The sequence below is a fragment of the Sinohyriopsis cumingii genome, chromosome 8, assembly GCF_028554795.1.
Source record: "Sinohyriopsis cumingii isolate HCF-2022 chromosome 8, ASM2855479v2, whole genome shotgun sequence".
NCBI lineage: Eukaryota > Metazoa > Mollusca > Bivalvia > Unionida > Unionidae > Sinohyriopsis > Sinohyriopsis cumingii.
In genome coordinates, this window is record NC_142968.1 from 3,414,598 (window position 1) to 3,427,079 (window position 12,482).

The following is a 12,482-nucleotide window of genomic DNA, read 5'->3' on the forward strand; positions in this document are numbered from 1 at the left end:
TAGAGCACCATGGGAATGAACATTAATTAGCAAAAACTGACTATTGTCTGCCACTTGAGTATGAACTCTGATTAATACAATATGAATTACTTATTATTACTTTAATCAGTGAAATCTTAGTTCTTTTTCTTGCTGAGAGTTTGGATTCAATTGGAGATCCTGGCCTGGTTTGGATCAATTTTTCCAGGGTATATTAAAAGTGGGCGGGTTGGGAAAAAAAATGGGCTCTTGTAGGGCAATTATACTTGACTTAAAGCTCCATTGGTCATATATGTGGAAAGCATATGAGATGGTCCTGTCACCTTTTTGAACAGTATGATTGAATCAATGATTATTCCTTACCATTATGGCATATTTCACATAATATGAAACCTCACATTGTATGATAAATTAAATTCCTGCTTGTCTTTTTCATGTCATGACAACTGTACTAACACAAACAGTTCTTCAGTTTTAGATACTGCAGCGATCCCAGCAGAAATTCTGAGAATGAATGACAAATCTATTCAGTTGTTCAAAGAGGCGCTGAGATATGGCGAAGAAAGAGTCTACAACATTCGTGTAATGGTGGTAGGTCAGTTAGGTGTTGGCAAGACAACACTCATCAAGCGTCTTTTAGGGAAGGAGGTTGACATCAATGAAAAGCAAAGTACAGAAGGCATTATTGTCCATGTTCATTGTTGCAGAGTGTCACCTGTTACATTTAAATGGACTTCAAACACAGAAGGTAGGTCATTAATACCTATTCCAACACTTTAGCATTAGGTATGGAGATTTGTAATCATTGCTATCCCACCTGTTATTGCAAGGAAGAGGTGGAGGGGCAGTGGTCAGATGCTCACAGTTTTTAGTTACAGTATAGATGGAGTCCTGAAAAACAGATCACATATTATATGTCACAAATTATTTGGTTATAATCCCTGGTAATACTGTCTGGTTGTGGGTTTATTTATATGTGTTGTGTGTAGTCCTGTTAGTTGTCAGTGATTTTAATTCAATCTTTTAAGTCATTTCAGGCTATCCCATTTGACCTTGATTCAGAACCAGTATAGGGTTCTTGTAAACAACTTTTTATTTTTTTAATTCTTTCCCAGAGTAAAAATCATTGGTTTTAGTCAAGGCCATACTGGGAGTATGTGATATTAGTGATATTAGACATGTTAAAAGCTTCTACGTTGTTCTAGAAGGGTGATTATGTGACCCTCATATGAGTTGTTTTGCATCTTAAATTAGTGTATAACTATTTTCTATAGAGAATTTGGGCAGTCAGGCTTTAAACCATTGACACTTAACACATTAACCCCTGGCAACGAGTTAACATGGCCCGAGGTAGTAGCCTACTGCCGACCTCTGTAGCGTCATGGTCATGCAGGTTACACTAAAGTGTGTGGTATTATAGAAAGGTAGACAGATGTTGTAGCTCTACAATGATACCAAATAATCTGGAATTTCTAATTGTACTACAAAATAAAGAGGGGAAAATCTCATTTTTTGGACCAGATTTTTTTTCTACCCAATATTTGCTTGCGGTTGGAATCCGATTTTGTGTCCGGATTTTAGACTTTTTGGTCTCACAAACCGGTATGAACTGCAAACAGACAGATGAACCTTTGCAAAAAAGTAGGATAAGATGGGCATTTGGAATAAAGAGTGGTCTTAATAAATAATGGCTCCATTTAGCAAAAAAAAAAAGAACTCAACTTTAACTCTTCTGCTCATGCGAGAGCCAAATAGCCAATGAAAAATGATGTTTCTAATACAACTAGGCATTTTGTTATTGGATATCACCTGGAAGTTGGTATTTTCGGATGTATTCAGAAATAGCTATTAAAATGTATTTCCTACTTGAATTTCAGGCAAAAACGACAAAAACCTCCAGGGGTTAATGTGTTAAAGGTGTCTTGTTGTGACCAGTTTGAGTTGAATTTTTAATTTTTCTTCAAATTATTTGGACTCCCAAGAGATTATTTTTCTCTGGAAATACTTGTGCTCTAAATTAAATCTTGGAAAAGGACAGTTGTCAAAATTTACACAGAATTCAAACACTGGAATATTATTTTCTGTGATTCAGAAAGAACTGTTGACACATGAGCATGACGCTGACCACAGCATATGTCATCGCCTTCCATTTTGGATTTCATCAGGATTCAAACTCAGTTTCATTAGAGTTTTTTATTACTAGGACTTCTATTTTTTAATTCATGGATTATTCTTAGATTATTTTTGGATTTGATTTGTAGAACTGTAAGTTCTTTTTCTCATTTTTACATTATTTTTCTTGGGAAATAAATTATTTGTTAAATTTTACAAAGCTTGTTGTCTTCACTCTTGTATTTTGTAAGAGCCTAAATGTAACATGGTAAACATTATTATATGAAGTTGAGAAATACAGTCCAAGAAGGAAGTACTCCTTCTACTTCAAGACCCAGCCACCCACCCACCCCACACACACACATACACAAACAGCTCAAAAAATTCGCTGGATCTCAGAAAATAAATCTGATAATGAGCAAAATGGCCACATGTCAGAAATTATAGGAATGCCAGGACTTCACAATATGCCTATTGTTATACAGACAAAATGTGGAAATATCCACTGCAAAAATGTTTTTGTGTGCCCACTGGTGTGCCGTTGTGCCCTAGTGTACAGTTGGCAGGATTCCCACAATTCAGCTGTTGGAGAACAACAGTATAGCATAAAGAAGCAAGCATAATTTCTACACGGATTGTCCTTTAATGACGCACTTAAACTTTGCTAATTGAAATTAATACACTTTGCTAATTGAAATTAATACACTTTGCTAATTAAAATTAATACACTTTGCTAATTGAAATTAATACACTTTGCTAATTAAAATTAATACACTTTGCTAATTGAAATTAATTGAATGAATAATATTTTTAGTATTAAAATTACTTTTGATCTTTTCTATTCAAACCAGAATAAACACGGTAATGAAGTGATTGCATTTCTATTTTTATTATTGAATTATCATGTTTCCACTTTCTTTATTATTTATAAAGCCCTGAACCTGGAATTGTAACTTAAAGGTCTGTTTTTAATGATGTTCATGCATTATTACTCTTTGTTTTTTGTTGTGTTTTGTGTTGTACAGTGTGTACATCAGGGCTCTGTTTCATGAACTAACACAATTTTATGCACTTAATTAATTGTAAGAAAATTGTATACTGTTTTTGTACTAGTGTTTTACAGTGATGTAATTATGAAAATGTTGCATGTATAAGAAAGTTTATTTTTAATAATCTCACCTTTTGTCTGAGAGTTAGGTAATTACTTGGTAAATGTCATAGATAACTGTCAAGATGAACTCGATGGAGGAGATGAAAATGCCTGACATTGGACATATTGATTCAAAACCAGGCGGCCAAATGACAGAGAGAGAGAGAATGCTGCCAAGTCGCAAGTCAGTAAAATGCATGTAGACATGAATAAATTGTCATCTAAATAAGGCCAGCAAGAGAAAGGAAGTTTATTTATAAATGAAACTTTGTGAGTCAAAGGAACAGTCGTAAGCTGTGAGCAGCGTCTTCCGAAGTTTCTACTTTTTCTCATCGAGATAGGTCTTGACATCACTTTGGATGCAATTCTTTAATTAACATGAGGTGTACGAGGTGATCATAATGTTTATCAATGTAGCAAATAGCCCTTATAAAAATGACATGGGTTTGTCCTGTTTATTTTTTACAGTTCCGAAACCTTTGTTGATATGCCTTAGGTACAACTTCATAACCCTTCAATATACATTTTTTTACCACATCATAATAAGGACTCTGTTGTACCTAATGTAGACTTCATTAGTTTTACCAGTAAGTACCAGGGTTCTCAGTAGATTTCCAAACTGAAGAGTCAGTTGACCCTTGATCCCAAAATCTTAAGAGTCAGTTTTTTTGGATAGTCATGAGCCCATAACTGTGATTCCTCATTCCTGATGGAAACAAATAATGTTTAAGATTTCTTGTCTTTTGCTGAATAATGAGAAATACTTGTACGGTATTTTGAAAGAAACATACAATCTCATTTTTGTAAAAGTGTTTCTCTTTCTAACTATGTGTCACTGTGTGTATATTTGTATACAAAACAGATAGAGGATTGTTTTATACCTTATTATATTTTAAACTTCTCAACATATTAATTATCAACTGCTCAAATCATTTTATATGCAAAAATATACCCATGCAACTACGAATGTTATAAATTATTCAAATATCAAGGATGTACATCAAAGAATTATCAGTTCACTTTTCCACTCATCCATACATTTTCTAACACATTTTGGAGATAGAGTCTTCTCCTTCTCAGAGCTGACACTATCTTTCTGTTTCTTTGGAGTCTAAAGTGGTCTAAAGCGCTCTCTGTTACGGATCACTGCCATCTCACCTCTGTCTGTGTGGGTTAGAGTCTCAGATTCGGCCAATGTAGGTATGTGAGAAAGCATGCCAGTGGCTTCTTGAGGGTCGGTGGTTCTTTCCTGGGATTTCCCGGGTTCTTCCTCCGCCATTATTACTGGCCGCCATGTATAGCCTATCGTGTGCTGGAAAATGGCGTTAAACCCTACAACAACAACAACCATCTGCATTTGCCTCTCCTTGGGCATGCTCTGAACCTGCAGTTCATTCTCTTCACTCTGGATTTTTGTATTTCTTTCTTTTCTCTCTGATTTTTCATATCAAAACCAGGGACAGGCAAAAACCAAACCACTATCATTCAAAATTTTATTTCCCACAAAAATGTGAATACAAATATTATTTTATCTCTTGCTTTGTTAAAGATGCTTTGTCTTCAGAAAGATCAAAACAGCTGTCAAGTGCAAAGAACTTGTCTGTTTTCATAGACTATAAGCCATTCTGGGTAAGAATTGAAGCAAAGTTCTCCACATTAGATGATATTGCGATTGCTTGTTGGTTTCACTTTGATATCAGAAATAGGAAATTAAAGTCTTTACTAGGGACAATGAAAATTCCTGAAAAAAGTCAATTTAAATTAAAAACAGTTTTTTATATCTTTAAAATGGTTTAAAGAAATTCAGAAGCCAGATGAATCCCCAATTTCTGTTATGACTCTTAGTTTTCAGTAACAGAAAGAAGTGGAGCCAACAATTAAAGTAAATTAAGTTATTATGTTTCTACAATACAAAGTGAAAATTTAAGAGACACAGGATTGTGAATTAAATCCCATATAATACTAAATGTCCTATCACAAGTCCAAAAATATAGATTATTCTGAATTAATTCCAGTACTCTTGAATGTCATTTTGAATGAGTTCACAATAATATCAAAGTAATGTGTTAATCCAAAGTCAATAAAGCAATAAGTAATTCCAATGAATATTAAAATAAAAAAGTATTCTCAAATTACAACACAACTGTAAATGATACCCACAGACTGATCTTAAAACAGGAATGAATTGTTTGTTTACCAAGTCTGTATTTATACACATTTTCACATTTTACTTGACCTCAGCTTATATGAGATTTAAGGTTCCACACAGCTAGGCAGGATATGATATGTAGTGCAATTATGTTCTCTCTTGACACAGCTTTCAGAAATATTTTGTGATGTTAAATTAACAGACATTGAATGAACGAACACATTAGAACTTAAGTAGAAAGTTTAGCTGTATTGTATTTATAGAAATACCACAACAATCAGTTAATTGGCAATATACCATGGTACATGTACATGCAGGACCCATTCTTCAACAATCCAGTATACCAGTTAAAATACAAGCAATATTAATTTCTCTTCATTAGTAATCAAGAAGTTCAGAAATGTTTTAATTTCTATCTGACACCATTGTTGTGAATCTTTAAGCATTTTTAAATAGTGTATACCACATTTCATTGTGGTTATTGAAGTGAATATGTAATACATAACTACTGATTCAGTTCAGTGATTGGTCTCTTTCAGTTTCAGAGCAGAACTTGCGGCTGCAGCGTCTAGCCAGTGTCCTGAATGATAAATTCAAGAAGAGGAATTCAGATGATATGAGGGAGGAGAAAGTTGAGTTGATTGAAACAGGAGTGAAAAAGGTCCATAATGGTAATGTGGAAACAAAACCTGACCATGCCAGCCATTTGGAGAATGCTGACCAGGGCATTCCATGTAGCGCTGATTCAGATAAATTCCACTCAAGCCAAATGGTGGACACTAAATCAGCTACAAGCAAAGTTAGTGATGATCCAGTAGTGGAAATTTTGAGATTGCTACAAGATAAGGCTGAAAAACTAAAACACGAAACTGATGAAAATGTGCCTCTAACGATATTGGATTTTGCTGGTCAATTCGCATTCTACACAACACACCAGACTTTTCTAACAGAACGGGCAATATACCTGTTGGTTTCAAATGTCAGCGAACAAGTCACAGATCCAGTGAAGGATGACTGCTATTTTGATACAGATGGAATTAAATTATGCAAAGTATATGGTAAGTTTACGCGTATAAGCTTTCACAAAGAAATAAGAAATATATTCTGTATTCCTATGATCCCAATTACTATAGGTTGGTTGTATCTCGTTAAGGCAAAGCACTGTGAACACTCCAGCTTCCACATTTATGAACAGTTTGAAGATCATCACATTCTGCATGCAGTTATGTCCCTCTGATGCAGTTATGTCCCTTGATCCTCTTAGAATTTACATTGCTGACGAACAGTACTATGAATGCTTCAGAATTTGTATTCTGTATTTGGTTCAGTCCAGAGTTAGCATTAATCTTTAAAAAGAATTTGGTTGAATTCAACAATATATGTATTCGCCTTGTATTTCTCAGGGTTATTGCCCTTGATAACTTTGATGAGTATTTCTTACAGTTATACCCCTTGAGCACCACTAAATGAACATGTCTTTGAATCCTCTGGCATTGACCTCTTTGTCATTCGTATGTATTATATTATGATATTAATTAGTTGGAGGTGCCATTAAATGATATTAATTAGCTGGAGGTGCCATTAAATGATACTAATTAGTTTGAGTGCCATTAAATGATATTAATTAGTTGGAGTGCCATTAAATGATATTAATTAGCTGGAGGTGCCATTAAATAATATTAATTAGTTGGAGGTATCATTAAGTGATATTAATTAGCTGGAGGTACCATTAAATGATATTAATTAGTTGGATGTGCCATTAAATGATATTAATTAGTTGGAGGTACCATTAAGTGATATTAATTAGCTGGAGGTACCATTAAATGATATTAATTAGTTGGATGTGCCATTAAATGATATTAATTAGTTGGATGTGCCATTAAATGATATTAATTAGCTGGAGGTACCATTAAATGATATTAATTAGTTGGATGTGCCATTAAATGATATTAATTAGTTGGAGGTGCCATTAAATGATATTACCACACTTTCCTGTAAGATTTATTCCAAGATTCTGGAAGAACTTGATAATCAGCCTATTTGGATCATATTTCAGAAAGTTCTGGCTTGTCATTGGTTTTGAACAGCTTGATGACTTGTTATTCGGTCGTTTTAGTTATAGAACTTCATATTTAGGAAGATGATAATAATCTTAAGATTTTTGTTTAGGTAAATTTGCCAGCTTTTGCCTGAGATTAACTCAATATTTTACCCAGTTCCAAGTCCTGAAGCCATTTAGTGCAGAGGTGGACAAACTTTCCAGTGCAAGTGCCGCATACACAAATTTACACCTTGTAGCGGGCCGCATAGTTCATTAAGTAAAATAATTAATATTTGAAATAGCAAAAACAAAAGGTTTTTCTAAATAACATCATAATTAATTTTCAGTTGTTAACATGTTGTTAATATTTGAAAACTTAAACTTAAACTTCAAAAGAAGCACATTTATTTGATAAACAGAGTAACATTAACAGAGTCAGTGCGAATGATGACTTGTTCCTAGGCCGCATGAAAACCCTTGGCAGGCTGCATGCGGCCTGCGGGCCGTAGTTTTCCCACCCCTGCTTTAGTGGAATTAGACATGGACCATCCCTCTGGTGTTTTTTTATTTTTTTCATTTTCTCCCAAAATTGCATTTCATTTATTTTGGTTATATTTTTGCAATTGCAGACAATCTCTTTTATAACTGCTGCAACTTGTTATTCATCCTATATCTAGGAATTTTAGCCAAACATTTAGCTGACATGTTAGATGATACTGTAATCATTCCTTTAGTGTATGCATATCCTAGATGACTCTTAGCTGTAATAGCTATAGATGACAGATCAGAATGATTTTTTTTAACCGTTTCAAGGCAGAGGAATTATATTCACTCAATGATATCAAGAAATTTAACATGATCGGGTCATGTCAGTTGATTGACAATTGGTCAGTTCCATTGAGACATAAAAAATTATCTTTTTGAGAGATGTTGTCTTGGTTTACAAACAAAAATGTTATCTGCCCTCTTTATTGCTAGCTTCTTTACTTCTGCTTGTTAACATATGTGCCATTGTTCAAAAGTGGAACCTGTCAGTCATCTATCATATAACATACATGTCAGTAGACTGTTAACCAGTCGATCGTAAAATGTCAGAGTGAAACACATGTCAATACCTATGGGCCATTGAACAATATTATCTCTCAGAGTTAAGAAAGTTTCTGACTCGTCACATATCACGACCTAAGCCACGAATTTGACACGCAACAAAAATCTGACCTGCAATATTTAATATACCCATAAATTATGTGCATATTTTTTGCTGAGGTTGAAGAAAGATATTAAACATTAGGCTGCATTTATATGGAAGAGATGCTGGAGCTAGCAAGCAATGTGCTCACCTGGAATCAAATAAATTCCAATTTGCATAGAAGCCTTACTGTATGTACATGTACAGCTGTATATTGTATTTATATTATTCCAGGAGTTAACTCAGTTTGCATGAAATATAATTTATTTGCAAAGAAGTCTTAATGAGATCTTTGTGGACAGTATGGGGACAGTGTGTGGACAGTGTGCTAAGGCATTACATTCGCTTAACTAATCATTTGGACATACATACAGGGACCCCGAGTGGCCAAGTGGTCTAAAGCGCTTTCTGTTACGGTTCACTGCCATCTTACCTCTGTCTGCGTGATTTAGAGTCTCGGATTCGGCCAATGTGGGTATCTGAGAAAGCTTGCCAGTAGCTTCTAGTGGGATGTTGGTTCTTTCCGGGGTTTTCCTGGTTTCTTCCTCCACCATTAATATAATACTGGCCGCCATGTATAGCCTATCGTGTGCTGAAAAATGGCGTTAAACCCTACAGCAACAGCTAATCATTTAATGGTAGTAGTACTGAAATTCTTCAATAATAAGCACACATACTAACGTATATTTATCACAAATGCATTGTTTTGTGGAAGGAATCTCGAAAAAAGTTCAAAAATTCACTTCGGTTTGGATACTTTGCAATTTTGATTAGGACCTTGTTGACACTTTACTTTGTTGATGTCATACGTGATGTAACTTAATCACATTCTTATACTGATACCAATTCTGTGTCACTTTCCTTTTTTTAGAACTTGCTGAAGTTTGGTTGAACTCGATACATTCTTGTGCTCCGAACCCTGACGCAGACATCCCTCCAGTGATTTTGGTGGGAACACATACGGATAAAATTCCACAGGTATGTTTTGTTTTAGATGATCCAAATCGATATCCAATTCGATTGTTCAAGATTTTGGATTTAGCTTCATGCTAGTGGGTATATATATTATTGGTAATAGTAACAGAGTTTTCAAAAGTGGTTATTAAATAAATCAGTGCTAAATATCAACGGTATATTGTGGATTCTTTCTCAGTGATCCAAAAATACAATGTGGCCACTAATGTTGATTTTATGACGTTCTGACTATATCTTACGGATCATCATCTTAAATATGAATTATAAAGGTAATCAAGCAATTTATAAGAATGGATGACATTTGAGTTTGGTCCATTAGTTTTCTTGTATAATTAGATATTTTGTACATTAATACAAATTTAGACTTTAAATTAAGTATGGTTAAAGCTTAAAAGTCATCGTGGCGACTGGTCATGTTCAGCAGGTGGTAGCTCGTAACAGAGCGTTTATATAATAAAATCGATCCGTGCATTACGATTATGGTCAGAAATGACAGTTGTTCGCTCATAGCAGTTTTTACTGTATGGTTAAAGCTATAAATATCAATTAACCTCTCCGGTGGCATAATGGTTAGAGCATCTGCCTTGGATGTGGGAGGTTGTGGGCTTGATCCCTGGCTGAGTCATACCAAAGACTTACAAAAATGCTACTAACAGCTGCCTCGCTTGGCGCTCAGCATTAACAGGTTAGTGTTAGGACTGGTTGGCCTGGTGTCAGGATAAGGTGACTTGGTGGGACATCATGCTACATGTCTGAGGCATGATACCCCAGTGCTAGACATCACTATAAACTGTCACAGTGCAGACATGATAACGATAAGGCTGATTTTTTTTTTAAGCTACGTTAAATATCCAAATCACACACACACATAATTATCAAATAACGAGGTAAACAAGTATGTTTTAATGATGCATGTAAATCCATCTGACGTCAGAATGTATTACATACCTCATAAGATGAAATAAAGAGGTCACAGTGCTCTAGTAAATAAAGTCATATATAAAGATGTGTAGAGAAACGAGATAAAACAGCATAAAGAATTTATAAGCAGATTCGTGTGAAAACTCTTCATCATACAAAACCAGTTGTGAGATGAATGCTATGCATGAGTAATGTGTTGTTTGCTTCAGGACTCCAGAAAAGAGGTGTGTGAAAATTATTTCCGGCAAATTCGGTCCGAGTACCTTGGTGACAAGCCAACCATAGTTCACCTGGCTGATGAAGACTTTGCAGTTGACAATAGTGTGATTGACCAGAAGTTGGAGGACTTGAAAAAGAAAATTGTACAGCTTGCATCTGAACAGCCATACTGGGGAGAAGTCATTCCAGCGAGGTGGCTCCCTTTGGAAGAACGCCTGATGACCCTTAAGGATGCAGGTGTCAAGGTACACATGGTGGCTTGATTAATGTTTTTGATTTTCATGTCTGAAAGAAAGTAATACTTTCAGTGGACTTTCATGTCCAAAAAGAAAGAGAGAAAAGAAGGAAATAAAAGTTCGTTGGTTTTAATGGCATTTTAAACATATTAATGGCTGTATCATAACAAGGAAATGGGAGCTAAGTGTCTTTCCATAGGACACACCAAGGCATCTGACCTGGGTGGGTGGGTATTGAATCCTCAACCTTTGCATTATGAATCCAAAGCTCCAACAACTAAGCTACTGCAGTTCACTCCACAAAAACAACTGACAGAGTCAGAGTAAACTTGGACAATTATATAGCTGGCATTAGAGCTACTTCAGTTCCCTCCACAAAAACAACTGACACAGTCAGAGTAAACTTGGACAATTATATAGCTGGCATTAGAGCTACTGCAGTTCCCTCCACAAAAACAAGTGACACAGTCAGAGTAAACTTGGACAATTATATAGCTGGCATTAGAGCTACTGCAGTTCCCTCCACAAAAACAAGTGACAGAGTCAGAGTAGACTTGGACAATTATATAGCTGGCATTAGAGCTACTGCAGTTCCCTCCACAAAAACAAGTGACACAGTCAGAGTAAACTTGGACAATTATATAGCTGGCATTAGAGCTACTGCAGTTCCCTCCACAAAAACAAGTGACACAGTCAGAGTAAACTTGGACAGTGGTATAGCTGGCATTAGAGCTACTGCAGTTCCCTCCACAAAAACAAGTGACACAGTCAGAGTAAACTTGGACAATTATATAGCTGGCATTAGAGCTACTGCAGTTCCCTCCACAAAAACAAGTGACAGAGTCAGAGTAGACTTGGACAATTATATAGCTGGCATTAGAGCTACTGCAGTTCCCTCCACAAAAACAACTGACAGAGTCAGAGTAAACTTGGACAATTATATAGCTGGCATTAGAGCTACTGCAGTTCCCTCCACAAAAACAAGTGACACAGTCAGAGTAGACTTGGACAATTATATAGCTGGCATTAGAGCTACTGCAGTTCCCTCCACAAAAACAAGTGACACAGTCAGAGTAAACTTGGACAATTATATAGCTGGCATTAGAGCTACTGCAGTTCCCTCCACAAAAACAACTGACAGAGTCAGAGTAGACTTGGACAATTATATAGCTGGCATTAGAGCTACTGCAGTTCCCTCCACAAAAACAACTGACAGAGTCAGAGTAGACTTGGACAATTATATAGCTGGCATTAGAGCTACTGCAGTTCCCTCCACAAAAACAAGTGACACAGTCAGAGTAAACTTGGACAATTATATAGCTGGCATTAGAGCTACTGCAGTTCCCTCCACAAAAACAAGTGACAGAGTCAGAGTAGACTTGGACAATTATATAGCTGGCATTAGAGCTACTGCAGTTCCCTCCACAAAAACAAGTGACAGAGTCAGAGTAAACTTGGACAGTGGTATAGCTGGCATTAGAGCTACTGCAGTTCCCTCCACAAAAACAAGT

General features: G+C 35.7%; 1 protein-coding gene across 6 annotated transcripts in view; it reads left to right on the forward strand.

Annotated features, from left to right (window-relative positions):
• LOC149792868 (uncharacterized) overlaps positions 1-12,482 on the forward strand; it is a 54,503-nt gene that overhangs the window by 13,141 nt on the left and 28,880 nt on the right. For 5 of the 6 annotated variants that reach the window (XR_016422649.1, XR_016422650.1, XM_089966654.1 and 2 more), the window contains exons 5-8: positions 452-727; positions 5,930-6,448; positions 9,492-9,598; positions 10,726-10,980. Coding sequence is in view for 4 of the 6 variants with exons in the window: in XM_089966654.1 (XP_089822780.1) it covers positions 452-727; positions 5,930-6,448; positions 9,492-9,598; positions 10,726-10,980 (1,157 nt within the window). In the remaining 2 variants the exon portion in view is untranslated. The remainder of the gene's footprint in view (positions 1-451; positions 728-5,929; positions 6,449-9,491; positions 9,599-10,725; positions 10,981-12,482) is intronic. The other variant, XM_089966657.1, reaches the window with a different exon arrangement.